The 17,139-nt window shown below is 32.9% G+C and overlaps 3 protein-coding genes across 7 annotated transcripts; 1 reads left to right on the plus strand and 2 right to left on the minus strand.

Annotated features, from left to right (window-relative positions):
* Positions 1 to 847: 847 nt before the first annotated feature.
* LOC108912191 (serine/threonine-protein phosphatase 6 regulatory ankyrin repeat subunit C-like) lies at positions 848 to 3,778 on the minus strand. The gene is made up of 3 exons (XM_018717370.1): positions 3,685 to 3,778; positions 3,110 to 3,634; positions 848 to 1,197 (listed from the first exon to the last, which is right to left on the minus strand). The coding sequence occupies exons 1-3, from the start codon at positions 3,776 to 3,778 to the stop codon at positions 848 to 850; spliced, it is 969 nt and encodes a 322-aa protein (XP_018572886.1).
* A 3,169-nt stretch (positions 3,779 to 6,947) lies between these two features.
* LOC108912234 (gamma-glutamyl hydrolase) lies at positions 6,948 to 13,221 on the minus strand. Of its 5 annotated transcripts, XM_018717416.2 has the most exons (8): positions 13,072 to 13,217; positions 12,123 to 12,286; positions 11,621 to 11,710; positions 10,167 to 10,256; positions 9,609 to 9,744; positions 9,065 to 9,115; positions 7,916 to 8,142; positions 6,948 to 7,522 (listed from the first exon to the last, which is right to left on the minus strand). In XM_018717416.2, exons 4-8 carry the CDS (start codon positions 10,216 to 10,218, stop codon positions 7,035 to 7,037), a joined length of 954 nt encoding a protein of 317 aa, XP_018572932.1. In that variant the 5' UTR covers positions 10,219 to 10,256; positions 11,621 to 11,710; positions 12,123 to 12,286; positions 13,072 to 13,217; the 3' UTR covers positions 6,948 to 7,034. The 5 variants fall into 5 exon arrangements, with proteins under 5 accessions (XP_018572932.1, XP_018572929.1, XP_018572928.1 ...); XM_018717413.2 differs by lacking the exon at positions 11,621 to 11,710 and having other exon boundaries at positions 12,119 to 12,286; positions 13,072 to 13,221; XM_018717412.2 differs by lacking the exon at positions 11,621 to 11,710 and having other exon boundaries at positions 13,072 to 13,220.
* A 949-nt stretch (positions 13,222 to 14,170) lies between these two features.
* Positions 14,171 to 17,137, plus strand: LOC108912231 (pentatricopeptide repeat-containing protein 1, mitochondrial). The gene is made up of 4 exons (XM_018717408.1): positions 14,171 to 15,714; positions 15,770 to 15,900; positions 15,963 to 16,137; positions 16,795 to 17,137. Exons 1-4 carry the CDS (start codon positions 14,185 to 14,187, stop codon positions 17,026 to 17,028), a joined length of 2,070 nt encoding a protein of 689 aa, XP_018572924.1. The 5' UTR covers positions 14,171 to 14,184; the 3' UTR covers positions 17,029 to 17,137.
* Positions 17,138 to 17,139: the final 2 nt, after the last annotated feature.

Here is a 17,139-nt window from a genome sequence, read left to right on the forward strand (position 1 = left end):
CTACTTTTGCCAATTCGCAACATCTTCTTCAAAGTCTCCTTGTGACATAATTAGCGAATATATTTAGAGACGTCTCTAGAAAATAATAGTAATAGGCCGTGACCAGGGCCAACCATACAGCATAAACCCCGTAATGTCGAGGTAACGTAAACAACCCTCGTAAACATCGTAATGAGGATTCTGGAATTGCCAATCAAGTTAATTAGTTCGTTGTTTGAAAATGCTACGATTATTTTGTTTTGCCATCAGACCTATTTTGTAAATGTTTGCCCTTACCACTTATACAATTAGGTTTAAAGGCGATTTTATTAATTTCTGTAGCTATTTCCAGAAATTAGATTTATCATATGTTTTAGCTGTTGTATATCGTACAAGACTAGCTTTTACATTCACGATAATTATGTAATTGTTACCTCTGATTACTTTTCAACTACTTATGAGAAAGAAAAACAATTAAACTGTAGCAACAAAAAAGCAGCTGTGACTTGAATTTATCTGAAAAGTTTAATTGATTTATGGTGTAAAGTTGGATCAAACACAACATTCGTGCAACGTTGAATGCCCTTTAATGATGCTTTTAGTTTTATAACTTTCATAGAGCACTACCCTTTCAGGTACTAAATAAATTAACATGCTGTGACGACTAGTACTAGTACAATTTTTTTATAACACTAGTCATGTCCAGCTAAGCAAATTATGCTACGATAAAAATTGAATATGGTCTCCATAAGTAAAAAGAAAAAAAAAAACGAGTCTACTTGTTAATTTATTAACATTTTTCTAAACAGTTTTAGGACATATCATTAATTTATCATAATTATGAATATGAATTACTGATGTTTGTACCTCATTCATTTTTCTGATCGAATATTTTATACAAATGTTCGATGATATCATCCTCGAGCGTAGCTCTCAACTCATCCTTCTCGAACCAGTCGATGTAGTGATTATATATTTCGAAATTCCTATGATCCCAGGCGATACGTAGGGGAGTCCTACCAGCAAGATCAGTAGAGTACAAATTCGATTCTCCGCGTTTTAATAAACTTTTTGCAGCAGGAAGGTAACCCGTGATTGCCACGAAATGAAGGCAGTTCCTTTTAGAAATGGGATGTACGCAATATATGTCAACACCGTAACAAAGCAGTATTTTTATAAGTTTCAGTCGCGCCATAGTGTTGCAGTTTAGTACACATTCTGAAATGGTGAAACGGTTTGAAAGTTTTGATGTCTGCCAAATCGTTCGTTAGGTACTCTTTTTAAATGGTTTTTAATAGAAATGATCTATTCGGGAACCTCGTCGTGTTAAAACGAGTTAAAATAATAAATTCCCGAATTTACTACAAGAAACAGAGCATACTAAAACATATACGAGTGCATAGAACATACTGAAACACACAACTATTTAATTAATAAATTCCCGAATATCTCTTCGCCATACCAAACTTTTTTATTTTCATTTTTTTTTTAATAATTTACCTTTATGAAGTAGCGACTATACTTTTCTAATAATAACATTGTGTAGAACACTTATATACAGGGTGGTACCTTAGTCTAAAAGTTGATAATTAAAGAGATACAGGGTGTTAAATGTAAAATATTATTTTAGTTGATTTCCATTTATTTCTTAATAAATGCAAATATCTACACAAAATTTTGGGGTTTGGGGTTCTTTGAGTAGAGGAATTGAAATCTGTTTACATTTTGGTTAAAGTTCATAGAGGGCGCTAGCTGCAGTAGCTCATCTTTGGTATTGTCACCGAACCCGAGACTTTGCATTAAATCTAATGTAAAATAAATACAAAATCATCGTAGACAGTGAAAATACGGCGACATCGCTGTCATCAGTCATCAATAAAATAAAGATAGTGACAGTCATATAAATACGAATCGACTACTGACTCTCGGACCACGGTAAAACCATAAATCAGACTATTATTTTAATATCAAACCATTTTCGAAAGTTTATGTGATTTTTTTTTTACAAAAAAAAGTAACACGAAATTCTACGCCTTCCAGGAGTCTCACTAGTCGCGGCTTCGAAAAAATCGCGCAACAAGAATCCAGTAGAAAACGGAGGCGAAGACAGTATCAAATTCTTATTTTCCAACTTTTTTTACATAAAAAAGGTAGACTTTATGAAAGTAGCTGTCTCGCACCGTTTCCGAGATATTTAGCTTTGAAACTTCCAATGCTAATAGTTGAAATAATTAAAATAATTTAGAAATGTCAAAAACAAGGGTTTATTTAGAATTAAATATTGTAATGCACAGTAAAATAGTAAACATTGGTATAAAAATATGCCTTTTTGACAATAATTGCTCAAAATGCTCACCTCTAACTTCAATACATTTATCAACACGTTTATTAAAATATTGTCTTATTTTAAAGTATAAATCCTTAATGCGAAATGACTTTGCAGCATTTAAAACCTGCTACTAAAGTTCTTCTCAAGTGTTTATAGTTTCTCCATAAACAATTGATTTCATGTAACTCCAAAAACGAAAACCTAGTCATTCTATCTCACATTTACGTATACGAGTATACAATTTATTTTGTAAGCTAAGATGTAATTTTAATTAGATACGAATAATACTTAATAGAAATTAGCATACAAATGACAGCAATAAGACAAGTGGAAGACGTTATTTGATTTTCGTCCAAATCCTACTTAAGAAACTTTACCGCTAAATTAATAATACCTGTAGGTACTTAATTGTAATTTAATGCAACAGCATTGGAAGTTTCAAATATCTCGAAAACGGTGCGAGATAGCTACTTTAATAAAGTATACCTTTTTTATGCAAAAAAAGTTGAAAAATAACCTTAAAGTACAAAAAGTTATGTCGTTTTTAACACATTCAATCTACTGCCTCTATGAACTTTAACCAAAATGTGAACAGATTTCAATTCTTCTACTCAAAGCACTCCAATCCCCAAAATTTTGTGAGGATATTTGCATTTGTTAAGGAATAAATTAAAAAAAAACTGAAATAATGTTTTACATTGAACACCCTGTATCTTTTTAACTATCAACTTTTGGATTTTTAGAGTATGATGATGTCGCCCTTATTAAGTATCCAAATTACCTCTTCCTGAAGGTACCCACCTAGAAATAGAGGAAACTTTTTTGTTGAAGTGGCATTGGCCCCCTTCTTTAACAGCATCACGCTCAGTGGTATAGAACCATGGTCAATTACAGCTATGGACAGCGGAGTGTTGTCAAACGCATCCAATACGTTAATATTAGCTCCATTCGCTATTAAGTGATTACTTATTTTCAAACTATTACCAGTGCAAGCCATGTGCAACGCTCTTTGTCCTTTCATGTTTACTATTTCAGGTTCGGCTCCCTTGTTTAACAGTTCCTTCACGAAATCCTCGTGTCGATATATGCAGGCGAACATCAGAGCTGTATTCCCGTCAGGATCCGTTTTGTTTATGTCGATTTTGACAGATGACATTAGTATCTTTCCCATTGGTGTATCACCACATATAGCTGTGTGGTGAAGTGGGGTCATATCATCGTCGTCGGTCACATTGGGGTCCACCCCTAAGTTGATACATTCTTCCACGACCTGTGTGTTGCCTTGGTAGAGAGCGTCAAAAAACTTGGCCTCTAGTTCATCGGTATCTAATTTAAGTGAAGTGTCAAACAACTGATTTTATAACATTGGATACTACCTTCCTTCCAGATTCTAAAGCCCGAGGTAGACCTCTTATTTTTGTTGAGCATGGGCTTGGGGTTGGACGAGGAAGGCAATTCTGATTCTGACATTTCATTGAAGTTTTGTGGAGACAAGACGTACGTGAATAATGTCCAGTTCACAGATAACTACACCGATTTAACAGAACCTCTGATCTGGACTGAAATACTGGTTTCATAAGGTACGATACGAAGAAAGGGTTATATTACAGAATATTGAGAATTTATTAATATATTTTTTAATTCATTTGTTGACATTCGACGTTGATTTTTATAATTTTAATAAACAAAAACATAGCAACATTTTTTCTCCTCCAAGCACATGTTGTACTAACTTCTTCCCGACGTAGACCGATCGAAATAACTCATTTAGAGGGGAAAAAAAGGAAATTTTTTCTTTGGCTTTTTTTAGTTGGAATTTTTAAGGGGGTTTTTATTAACGGAGAAAATTAAAAATTAATTGGTTAGGCGGGGTTGGGGGGGGTTTGTTTTGGGGGTTTAAAAGTTTTTGAAAATTGTATCATTGGGATTTCTGGCGAAAGTTGAAGTCAAACGAAAAAGTATCCAATACAAAAATTGTAGATCATCAAAAATCTACAACTTTTGTAGAGGATACTTTTTAAGATAACCTCAAATTTCTGAGAAAAATAAATAGCCACAAATTTAAGACACATAAAGGTATTCTTTCACCAAGCTTCGTTAAAATTAAATTATTTTTGCGGAAATGAGAAATAAAAAAGGAAAAATCAGAAAAAAACTGTTTTTTGCATTTTTCTCGGAAATTTTGAGCTATCTTAAAAAGCGATCCCTACAAAAGTTGTAGATTTTTGCACGATCTACATCTTTTGTACTGGATACTTTTTTGTTTGACCTCAACTTTCGCCAGAAATTCCAATGATACAATTTTTCACAAATTTTCATCCCCCCCAAATCACCCCTCTGCCACCCATTTATTTTTTTTAGGTTTAATATGAGCCCTTTTACCATTTCCACTTATAAAAAACCAGGTAACAATTTTTTTCCTCCAAGTGTAATTTGGTTGGACTAACGGGAATATATCGATCTAACTTCTTCGAGACATTCCCAGAAATATCTTAAAAATAACCAGACGTCGCTTATCACCCGCAAAATGTGAAGCGGCTGTTCTGGCAAGGCCACGTGGCACCTGAAGCAACATGTGCTTGTTACGAGCTTAAGATCTCGACGCGAACAATTAATTCTATTATACTATTCCGAGAGATCTCAATGATGAGGTGTGAAGGCGCTAATAACTTGCAATCTGATGATCCATTATTCGCTCCTGTTACAGGCTTAAGCTGTTAAAAAAAGGTCAGAGTTCGGGATTTTATATACACCTACAAGGAAATTGAATAAACCGCCTATAAATACATACGGATTTATTTTTGCTCAGTTGTAATAAAATTCGAAGCTCTTAGAAATATTACGTCTAGAATTATATGGTTGGAACATTTCACTACGATCACGCATATTAAAAACAACAATAATTTAATTGAATTGACTGTATTTTGTTAGATATGAAGTTTATCCTTTAGTCTTAACTATAACAGTTTTAAGTTTATCACAATTCAATGAATAAAAGACACATTTTTCACTTGTTTAACCAACGCAGGTTTGAGGTTTAACTTTAAACCCGTTTTTTTACAAAACGGCTGATGTCAACGACAAATACTACGTGTAGCGTTTGTACATAAAATTGAATAGAGAATAGGTATGTAACTAAGTAAATATTTGAGTTTCTCATCATCATTATCACGTTTCCCGAATTTCGTTAAATTGCAATGTTATATTGAACAAAAATATAAACAAAATAACCAAACAAAAATTTTTTTTTGACGCTCTAAATCTCAATAAGCAAGCCGTTGATGACTCATGTTCATATGAACTTTTTATCTTAAAATTAGTCAAAGATTCACCCTTTAAAGTTTGTACAAGTACTTAATAAATACTCTGTGTAGTATTCATGCAACTTCTTACAAAATTATACTAGTGCCGCATAAGCATTTAGATTTGTTATGTAAGTTTCTAAAACGGGATCTTTATTTGCCTGATCATGTCAGTTTCAGGAAACACATTCTCTGCAAGAAGTCTGTCTTGAATATACCGAGTGTTTAGCGTTCCTTCTCTATAAATTTCCTCGATATAGACCCGTATCAATTTCCTTAAAAAAAAATGTCACTATCAATCAACTAAAAAGTCGATTTCGATTAATTTACTGTATTTACTCATCCATTTTTCTCTGAATTAGCGTTGAAAATAGATTAATTTGCGCCTTTCGCAATAATATTTACATAATTTAGTTGCTTTCACACAGTAGCACATGAATTATGTTCAAAGTTGCCACTGCCACTTAAGTATGAATTAATTTTCAAGTAAAATATTTTCACTTTTATTTGATTTTTTTTAACACTTTGGTATATCTCACAAAGCAACCATAAGGAAAGTGACAGACATAGATTGATTCGATATTTATCATTTTCCTGTTCGCAAAGGCATTGTTAAATCATTCGTCAATGTCATACTGATGAGAACCAACAAGTTCGAAACAGGTCTGTGGCTGATGATCTTGATTATCAATGAATATAGCTGTATATTAGATATAGAGAAACCGTAACAAAATCCCTTGTTCCTCATACATGAATAAAAAAAATAACATCATAAAATGTTACTACTAAATAGCGATATTAGGGATAGTATAAGTAGATTTTAGTATTTAATATACCTAATACCTACAAACCAACGTGTATGGATTTAAATATTATACAAACGTTATTTTATAAATCCGTTTCTAGGCAACAGTTCGATAAATCTTGCACGAGGACAATATTCGTAGCGTGCCTTGAATCGTGCCTACCCTTGTGGATCCTGTAGGTGTTGCTGGCATCTTTCCGCTTCTCTACGGGACGCATCCGATTGTTTTTCGAGTGGTTGTGTCCCTAAACGTTTGTAAACATGTGCCCCTGTTATGGTAATCACACATCAGTGTAGAATCCTAGACGTCTTCGTGAACGTAATAAAATGTGATTGACATAATATACGGGGTGTATCAGAATAACGTACAAAAAATCCCAAAGATAAGACTTTTAGCTTTTTATTTGCTCTGAAACAAATGTCAATGGCAATGAAACAGTTGTATTCTTTATATTATTTAGTTCCAGGTCACTTGTGTAAAAAAAAAAGTATGCTTCTATTAAGGACATGAGGATGCCACTGAAAAACAGAAGAAACTAAATAGAATTTATTATCCAAACTTTGGTAATAGACTACAACTACATAATAGTAATCATCACATAGAGTATCATAAAAATAATCAGGTTAACTGGACTTTGTCGAAATCTTCCTTGTCAAATACGTAGATTTGTTCAAAGGAACCATTGGCACGACCTGTATATTTAGGACTGTAATTGTATATAAAAGCTTCCTTCTCCATTGCTTCATTTGGAAACTTTCCAGGGCTTTTCCTGCACTCATCAACGAAGAAATCCGAGAAATAGTGCGATATCTTCACAGCTTCATCGTCGTGAGGAATCTGCTTCTTTCCGAACTCGAACTGATTCTTCTCGGGATGGAACTGAACGCCGTATATGGGGTACTGCGTAGATTCCATGGAGGAAATGAATTCGAAGTCGTATTCGTCTTTGTTTGTGGATAATATTTTCCAATCCGATAAGATTCCATTTCGTTCTAGAACTTCTCTTGTTAGGCAATAACTGTGGTAGTTGAAAGTAACGTTGTACTTGTTTAAGATCGATATTATATCCTCTGGTGCTTTTTTAAATAGTCTGCTGTTTTCAAATCCTGAAACAAAAATAACTTACCTAGATTGAGACAAAAAAAATCACATCGAATGTAAGCGTTTCATCCAACTATGTAAAAATATACAGGAGTTCCTTAAAAAACTTATGTTTTCTAAAAGCTTTGAAATCACAAGGAAAGCAACACTAATAAAGGAGATATAATATTGTTTCGGCATGAGATAAGATTGAAAAAAATGGTTAGTTGTTTAAAATTCAAATTACTTTGTTGGATAATTTTTCTGATGTGACAAATGATGCAAAAGAAACTGGAATAATTAGCCATCTTCATAGCAAAACACGTTTTTCTTTCCACGTAAAATATGTGTATAATATTCTTGGATACTATTTATATACACTTTGATCATTCTATTCCGCCTACAAAGTAAGCTCATACCTTCCACGAAATCCAGGGGTATAGCCTTATTTTTTAACGAGCAATCCACCCTTATATCTTCCCCAGCGGCCACGAATCCTAGCACTTGCATTCCCAAACAGGTACCCCACACAGGATAATAGCGCCCTTTGTTGTTGGCTTCCACAGCTAGCGAGTAGATCGTCTGAGCCGCCTCTCCATAACCTCCGGACTCGTTAAAGTACGTGCCACCGCCAGGAAACAGAATTCTAAAACCGAATTGTATTGTAATTATTACCTAACATCGACATTAGTATCCAGTACACATACGTTTTTAAAACGTATTTTCCCAGTGACAATAATTCGTGGTATGTTGGGAAATCAACCGTTCTTTTGTGGTTGAAAAAATGAACATTATTAAAAGTAGGTAGTTAAATTATTCTTTTAAACGTCCATAATATATATATCAGCTGAATAATGTATTGAGGCTAAACAAACACATTTTTATAAGGTTTTACGATTGGGTTAGGTTAAGTTAGGTTAGGTTTTACACGAATAACCTTGTATTGATGTATATTTTATGTAGGCGAATTTCTATTTTTTTGTTATTTTGTAAGCATTTTCTCACTGAATGAATTGGATTAGAAATTTTTTATAACGGGTCTATTTTAGATGATCTAAAAATAATCAAATTCTTTCAGGACGGTTTTAGACAGTTTTATATGTATGCTAAACGTGATTTAGATTAATGAACGTTTTTTGGAAACTTAAATCTGCGAAATTGAAGTTTAAAATGAACACCAAGTGAAATATACTTTTCCTTATGTACCTACCTATATACATGTCTATATATGTAGGTATCCTATCTATATATGTATCTATTTATTCCGTGACATTCAAGTTTCAAAGTTTTTTTAACTCCTAATGTGTGAAACATAGTTTTTGATCATTTAGTCAAGTAAAACTATTAAATCCTGTATAGCCAATGGAGATTTTGGAAATTATCGTGCTACATTGTACACTGGAAGTTTTATAAACATTCAAATAAACATTTCAGTAGACACGGCAGTGTTAAAAAATACAGATAAACCAACTAATTTGATGTGAAAAACCATTGGAAATGTAAACAATATTATAAAGTTGATATTTTTGGATTTAGGCAAGAGTAATTCTATGTGAATAAATATTTACCCATTTGTATAATTTACGACTCTTCTGTAGTAATCCTTGTTTTGTCCAATCCTGTAACAAAACAAAAATCGGCCTAACAAGTCCCTAATGTGATATTTTAAGCAAAAATAAGTCACCCTTACTGGCATCTTACAATTTGCAGATTGATATTTTGATCTTACGACTTATCAAATTCGTCTCGTCAGCAATTTGTTAGAAAACTGTTGTTCCTAGAATAATTTTACTTAACTTGAAGTATTTGCTTTCAAATATACACTGGGAATTAAAAAAGTATTTGATATGTCGAAAATGAAACTTTATACAAAATATTACAATGTAACAAATATCAAGAAATCATTTCTGGCAGTTCCTGTTGTAGCAAAGGTAGAAACCATCTTTTTATCTGTATTATCGGTATGTTGCAACTATTCACATATGTTTTGATAGTTTATAAGGTCTATGGTTTCACCCGACAGCAGCAACTGATTTTATTAACAATTCTTTTACTTATGCAATTAATTACCGGTTTCTGAAGATCTTGTAAAAAGAATTATATTATATTTACCACACGGGTATGACTCTCGCACCAGAACTCTCCAGGAATTTCACGTAGGAAGCTGCGATGTAACTGTCATGTTCCTCGGAAAAATACTTAGCGACCAAGTACGTCTCTTGAGACAGAATCCCTATGATCGGGCCATCTGTAGCACAATTAATGTATATTAAAGACAGAACCACAAGAAGTCTGAACATTTTTATTGCAGCTCGATCGTTGTGGAAACATCAATTAACAGCACATCTCGAATCAAGAGTCCCGAGATGAGATAAAATCTCTGATAAGCCCAGAGGATATTAATGCTTGAAGACGGCGATAAATTCCGATTGATTTCGTCTGCACGGATTGACGTGAAGATTTGCGTGACAGATACCAAAGTTGCTTGTCACTGTGCATATAATTTATAGTAATCTCCCCCAAAAGCATAATGGATAAATAATTAGGGAAAAGAACTACAATTAATGAAAATTACTCGCGACTTAGATTTACTTATTTGTCTATTTTTTTGAGATGTGCATGATCATGAGTTAGAATAAATAATAGAACTAATGTAATTTTAATACGAACCTCCTTTTTCGTATACAGATGGCAGATTATCGTTTACTGCATCTTGTACCATATCTCCCGAAGACTCTACTTGTTTTTTTGCACAAGTACCTAAATCAAGAATTTCAAAAGTTTGTTAAACTACTCGGTATATTAGAAGGTGCGAAAAAATGAGAAAATAAACCCAAATCCGCATTCAACATGGCTGAAAGTGATTATCAAGATATAGTGATTTTTTTTTGCGTCAACTTACAAAATTAATTCTCAGTCCATCAGTTTTTCAAACAACAATAACAGCGTGAAAGTTTTAGGCAAGTTTTTTGTAAAATTTAAGATTATTTAAAGGCATGTAAATACATGGATATGTTGTTATTAATTTATGTGTAAGCAGACTTATGTAAAAGCGAATTTTCACACAAAATGCTTTAGAACAATTCGGGCGAATTGTATGGTCAGATAAAACAGAGTCATAATAAATCCGAAATATTGGTGTCAAAGTTTTACATATAAAAGCTGTTTTACATTGACAATTTATTGATCAATTAATTGATGAAGTCGCTTCATCAAGAAATTGGACAAGTGTAATGCACCAAATCTGCTGTCAAAGTTAAATAACTTCATGAATTTATTCATCAAGTTCTTGACGAATTAGAGCATGTTCTAATTTTCGTCAATTTCTTCGTGAAGTTCGGAGGTACCAACCCAACAGATTTCCAGACTCAGATCAGTAATGAGGTTATGTTATTGGAATATGTAAATAATTGTGTGGCGTCGTACTAGTTTTGCATTGTTTTTACTGATTTGTTACTTACAAACACTAATATTCATATAATATGGGTACAATTATGAGTGGAAAGGTGACATTTTTGAAATTTATTTGCTTCTTTGATTGGTTGGTCAAAAAACTTGATAAAGTCTGTAGCAGTGTAAAACCATACTGTTTACCAATAAATTCGTGAATTAATTCATGAAGAACTTCGTCAATTTATTCATCAATAAATTGTCAATGTAAAACAGCTATTAGAAGTACAGTATTGCAAGTTAAAAGGTTTGGTTCGTTTTTTCCCCCCTAAATACAACTAAAAGTTATAAATTTTAAGTAGACTCTAATTTCTGGGATTTTTGAGGTCAATTCAATAATGTTGTATATGGCTTTATCCTTGTTTGCCGTTTACTTTTTTATATTATGCACAATAACAAAAAGAGGTAGATATTTTGGACATTATCCCTCATTTGAATGGTTCCTTTCTGTTACCGAGCGTAATTACCCCACTTTCCTCTAATTTAAGGTTATGCACTTAAGGTTGTTCTCTCTTCTTTGACCCCTAAAAATCAGTTAAGATATTCAGTCGTCCAGACATCAAATATTTGTCCACATTAATTTCCATATCAATTAAATCTTTGTGCTAATATGTAGATATTAATAGAAAAATTCATTATATCATACCAGGATTAAATATAAATAGGTTTATTACCTTGTTTTTAAGAGCTATAAACTGATCAACCAAAGACTGAGCAGGTAACTACACGCAATTTTGTGGGTTCCGGTGTCGTTTATTTTTCGACTATAAAACAAAAACACTATTATCGAAAAATCACAGACAAAATATGTATTAAAATAAACCTAAACTAATTACTATGTCAACATGATACTAACGTTGATTTATGACGAGCAGTCACTTATCTAGCGTTAAAATATATACAGTATTTTGAATTTGAATATAAGCTTAGAAGATTATAAATTTTAAATGGTAACATAACGTAAATGGAAATGAATCTTAGATATTCATAAAACTCAACCTGTAAACATATAAACAACATTCGAATTTAGTATAACATGAACATAACTAAGCAAGCCCATGTCCTCACGATATATAACAATCAAAATTATATGTCGTCTCGAATTTTTATAATGTAAATTCGGTATTACATGAATTGCTGAGAGAATTTAATCACTGCAAGAAAATATTTACCTACCTTCTGACTGTGATTGATGCTGCATGAGGGCATGTTGTATTAAAACAAAGCAAAGAAAGCACATTCGTGGTCACTTAAAATACGAGATATTGGTTGTATGATCTAATAACCAATAATATGATATGCAGTTGAAAAACACAATGCATCATCATAATCAATATCGACTAAAACAAAGAGAATATTATTTGATTAGATAAACATGACACACCCAAACGGTGTATTTATATCTGTATATTGTTGTTTTTATTAATGAGTTTGCGACAGCTGAGAAAAAAATTGCAGCGTTTTGTTCAATCAAAATAAAACCACGAAATAGTGTCTTTCCTAAATGACTATTGTAATCTTTATCGCACTATTTTATGCTTCAGATTAAATTAATTTGCTCATATTCTAGTATCTGTGTGTTGTCATATTTATTGTTAGTTGCCAAAAAGCTCAATGTAGCGGATAAATTTTATAGTTTGTCAGAAGTCAGAATTCCTTCAGTTATATCTTGATAGAATTTTGTCATACAAAATTTTAAGAAACATTAATTTCATTTATTGTTAAAATATTTCCATCTGCTTCAATACCGTTTTGATCTGATTGTGATTTTATATTATACTTAAATAATAGTTTCTTTCAAAATTCAAACATGAATTCAAATTAGCTGTAAAATGAGTAATAAGAATTCAGTGCATGTTTCAAAATCGCTTGTTTATTATTTTCCAACTAAAAATAATTATCTACGTATAAATCTACTTTCTATGTAAATGTTACGTTTTTTAATAATCACCTTTGGATTGTGCCTTACAGTTTAGTAGGACCGTATTTTTATTTAGAATTAATTTTTTGGCACAGATTCTATATATAATATATGCAGCTTGGCAACATAAAATTAGACGACACAGACATGCTATGTTAAACCATGACCTTTTTAATAATGTTTAGGATACAAATATAAAACAACCTTTGAGGCAGTTGTCGGTATCATTCATGAAATATGAGGTAAATTGAAACACTTCTTAAAACCACGGAAAAGCACAAACTGGCATTATGATCGATTGAATCACAGAACGTAGCATCTGACTGAACTCAAAATGGAGACTAAGCTGAGCACTTGGAAAATTCACAATAGGGAAATGGCAGTAATATACCAAATAACATCATGTGTACAATGTTATCATTGTAGGCTGAAAATATTAACTAACTGAAATCAACTGCTAACCACAGACGATGAGCAATGAGTAAAACTAACCGACCGCGTAACTTATCTATACGCACTATACATTTCCTTAATTGTTAAAATGCTTAATTGCATTTTTTATAAACAGATTCAGGTCTTGCTATTGCCACTATTTCTCATCTACCCTCAATAGGTACCTATTACATACATCTGAAAATTGTTAGGCCAAATATAAGTGTCACTGTAATATACATGTAGATACAAACAAATACTGCATGATATTTACATAAAAGAGAATATGATTTGTATATATGATGATTTGAATAGTTATTTAAAGTACAAATCTAAAACGAAAGAGAAAATATATGTTTTCCTAAAATTAGTGTAATTTATACAGTGTCCCAAAAAAAGACAACAATCTGTATATTGCAATACATATTTTAGAATTTATTTGCAAATACTTACATCGATACGAAATTTCGTATTTATTATTATTGATAGTAACTACCTAATGGAAGTAGAAGCAAAAAGCATCAAGTCTGTTTTTCACATTATTCGCATGATTGAACTCTTTTGAGTATGTCTCCTGTCTCCTCTATCATTGGAGCTATATGCGCATTAAATATATTAGAATTTCTGTTCAATGAACATATTTATTCATTTTTCTTCTTAGGAGTCATTCTATTAAATTAATTACACTAATTTTCCAGTACAATTTTGGTTTCTGAAATTTAGTGATATCTCTGTTTCGAACCATGTACTATTTCATATTTTTTTGCCCCTGTACATTATGCAGCCACTTATACGATGCTGTCGTATAAATAATTGTCATATGCACGTGTTTCCAGATGAAATTTCATTGGCTGAGCTTAGATTTAGGTTATGTCATGAAAGTTGATGAAATTTGTTAACAATCAACATAAAATGTTCAGAATAAGATTATTGAAATATATAACACAGAAACAGTTTATAAATAATGTAATTCCTTTATATAATAATGTAAACAGGCTAGGATGCCAGAGCATATCGAATATAAATGCAAAACAAAGTTTAATACAGTACGAGATAAATGCTAAAGAAGCGAGTGCCACAAATAAATTAGAAAATGAAAACCTTACAGAAAAAGAATATCTTGTGCGACTGAAAAATGACCCGGACAGGTTTGGCCCCCCACAAGAAAAAGAAATTATCGATGAGGGTGACGTACAGGAAGAAAAATACTTCACAGAGCAACCAAGCCCCTCACAAAAACTTCGAACCAAACAGTACGCAGATATAATAAAAGGTTTAATAAGGCAGCGTAAAATTAAGGAAGCGATAGACGTGGTAGAAGTTAGAATGTTAAAAGAGGATCGAGTGAAACCTGAAAATTACCTTTACAACTTATTACTTGGAGCTTGTGGCAGAGTTGGATATACAAAGAAGGCGTTTAAGATGTATAACGATATGAAAAAGAGGGGTCTGAAAGTAACAGGTGGAACTTACACTGCTTTATTTAATGCTTGTGCAAATAGTCCATGGCTTACAGACGGCCTGGAGCGAGCTACTCACTTACGCAACATAATGATTGAAAAAGGTTATGAGCCTAACGATACGAATTACAATGCTATGATCAAAGCATTTGGTCGTTGTGGAGACATAGCCACGGCGTTCACTCTGGCGGATGAAATGTGCTCAAAAGGTTTTAAAATCAAAGATGACACTATAAATTTCTTGTTACAAGCTTGTATTGCTGATAAAGACGCAGGTTTTCGACATGCCTTACTAGTTTGGCGGAAGTTAATTAAAAGAAAGATATTCCCTAGTGTGCATACATATAATTTAATGTTAAGGTGTATCAGGGACTGTGGTTTGGGTGATATAGAAGTTACGGAGGATGTTATTAATAAAATATTATCTGATAGCAATGGACTTTCTAAAAAACATACAGAAAGTAACGGTCTAAAATTACTTTCACATAATAATGAGATTAGTGATCAAAACTTTCATAAAAGTGAAGACGTAAATTTAGTCACTGAAAATTCTACTGACAATTCTCATCAAAGTGAATCTGAATCTACAACTATTTTTCCGCAAGAAACTACAATACAGACTAGTACCTCAAGCCATATTAAAGATCTAAGGCCAAATTTAATGGCGCGGATCCCTCATTTAGGAAGTCTTATATCATTGTCTGAAGTAAAAAAACCAGAGGAGCGTTTGTTACTTGTGGGGGGCTGCAGGAGTTTCCTTGAAAATATGAAGGAGAATAACTGCGCACCCGATATTAAAACCTTTACGCAGCTGTTGGACAACATTCCTAGTACTATGGCATCAGAGAAGGAGCTATTATCCTTTATGAAGAAATTTAACGTTAAACCTGACATAGATTTTTTCAATATGCTCATTAAAAAAAGGAGCATGCGTTTCGATTATGAAAATGCCAAGGTATGGTTAAAAAACTTCCAATAAATTTTTTACTTGTTTAAATTATCTATTTTAGGCAGTTGTGGTGTCCATGATGGAGCAAAACTACAAACCCAATCTTATAACTTATGGCGTGCTGGCATTGAGTTGTAGAAGTAAAGAGGAGGCTATGGAGTTGTTGGACGAGATGAAATTGAAAAGTTACCAGTAAGTCTTACAGAATGTTATTGTATACGGAACTAGCTCTAAAAACTATATTTTATTTCCAGCTTGAATATTCAAATACTGGGGGCCATGCTGCGCCAAGCTTGTTTCCAGGTGAATTTTGGTTATGTACTGAAAATTATGGAAACTTGTGTAGAGGAAAATGTCCAACCCAACAAAAAATTCATGTCGATTCTCGACGAGTTTCTAAAGAAATGCAAGAAGTTATTAAAACCAAAAGTAAGTGTATAAAACATAAATAAAATGAATTAGTTGTAGATTTTATTGTGCAACAGTTTTTTTAAAATAAATTGTGAAATAGCCCGACTCGCTAGAGGCGTATAGTGTGGCGAAGGACTTTGCGGGTCTAGAATAGGGTCTTTTTAAACGTAGCTTCTACGCAGTGTCCGCGCACAAGCTGAACGAACGAAAACCTAGAAGCCGTGCGCTCAGCGTTGAAGTTCGATCGTCGATCAATGGTACACGGTCTGCCAGCATTCTGATGGTTGTTTGACGCAAAACTTCAATGTTTTCGTTTGTTCATCTTGTGTGATGAACCCCATCCTGTCGACGTCGTGTACGCTGTTTCGGCCATCACGAAATTCCTTGAACCACAGGAACACAGTCGGATGTAATACACATTCCTCACCGTATGCCGTTTGTAACAATTGATACGTTTCCGTGTCTGTTCTACCGGCTTTAAAACAGAACTTGATTGCTGTACGCTGTTCAATTATCCAAAACTCGTTTCATGCGTAACGTTATAACTTTGTGGTAGATATGCGATGTACGAAGTTCCGGTGACCGCACATAGATAGCGCCACAATAAAATCAGTCTTGAAATTTAATAGCCGGACTGTGTAGATGGTGTAAACGGTTAAATGTGATTTTTTTTAGGAATTAACAAAATCCCAAGAGAAAGCTTTTGGAATTTTGAAAGCTAGATATAAATCATGGAATCAGGAGATCGAAATAGACGAGTCTGAAGACGTGCATCCTTGGCAACAGTACAGAGAGGAAAATGACCAAGACGTAAGAGCATACAAGTGGAAAGATGGAACTAGGTTCAAACCGAGACATACATCGTTATTTAGGAAGAAAACTTCGACGAAACACAAAAAATATAAATAGTTTTTCTTTTCCGAGCTGTGATAAAACTGTATATAAATATTTGTACCCCAGTAACGTTATATTTATTTATTTAGCAAAAAAGTAGCGGCATACGAAATAATAACATACTGC

This window comes from Anoplophora glabripennis, unplaced genomic scaffold (assembly GCF_000390285.2).
Source record: "Anoplophora glabripennis isolate ALB-LARVAE unplaced genomic scaffold, Agla_2.0 scaffold215, whole genome shotgun sequence".
In the NCBI taxonomy this organism is placed as follows: Eukaryota; Metazoa; Arthropoda; class Insecta; order Coleoptera; family Cerambycidae; genus Anoplophora; species Anoplophora glabripennis.

Bases quoted from the DNA above. Each gene is read 5' to 3' on its own strand.
- LOC108912191 (XM_018717370.1), bottom strand. From the start codon at position 3,778: ATGTCAGAATCAGAATTGCCTTCCTCGTCCAACCCCAAGCCCATGCTC. The intron at 3,635-3,684 runs GTAGTATCCAAT...CACTTAAATTAG, and splicing joins CTTTAGAATCTGGAAGGAAG to ATACCGATGAACTAGAGGCC. The intron at 1,198-3,109 runs GTGGGTACCTTC...TCACCATTTCAG, and splicing joins AAAGTTTCCTCTATTTCTAG to AATGTGTACTAAACTGCAAC.
- LOC108912234 (XM_018717412.2), bottom strand. From the start codon at position 12,186: ATGTGCTTTCTTTGCTTTGTTTTAATACAACATGCCCTCATGCAGCAT. The intron at 9,745-10,166 runs GTTCGTATTAAA...ATTGTGCTACAG, and splicing joins ATCTGTATACGAAAAAGGAG to ATGGCCCGATCATAGGGATT. The intron at 8,143-9,064 runs GTAAATATTTAT...ATTCGGTTTTAG, and splicing joins GTCGTAAATTATACAAATGG to AATTCTGTTTCCTGGCGGTG.
- LOC108912231 (XM_018717408.1), top strand. From the start codon at position 14,185: ATGAAATTTGTTAACAATCAACATAAAATGTTCAGAATAAGATTATTG. The intron at 15,715-15,769 runs GTATGGTTAAAA...TATCTATTTTAG, and splicing joins TCGATTATGAAAATGCCAAG to GCAGTTGTGGTGTCCATGAT. The intron at 15,901-15,962 runs GTAAGTCTTACA...TTTTATTTCCAG, and splicing joins ATGAAATTGAAAAGTTACCA to CTTGAATATTCAAATACTGG.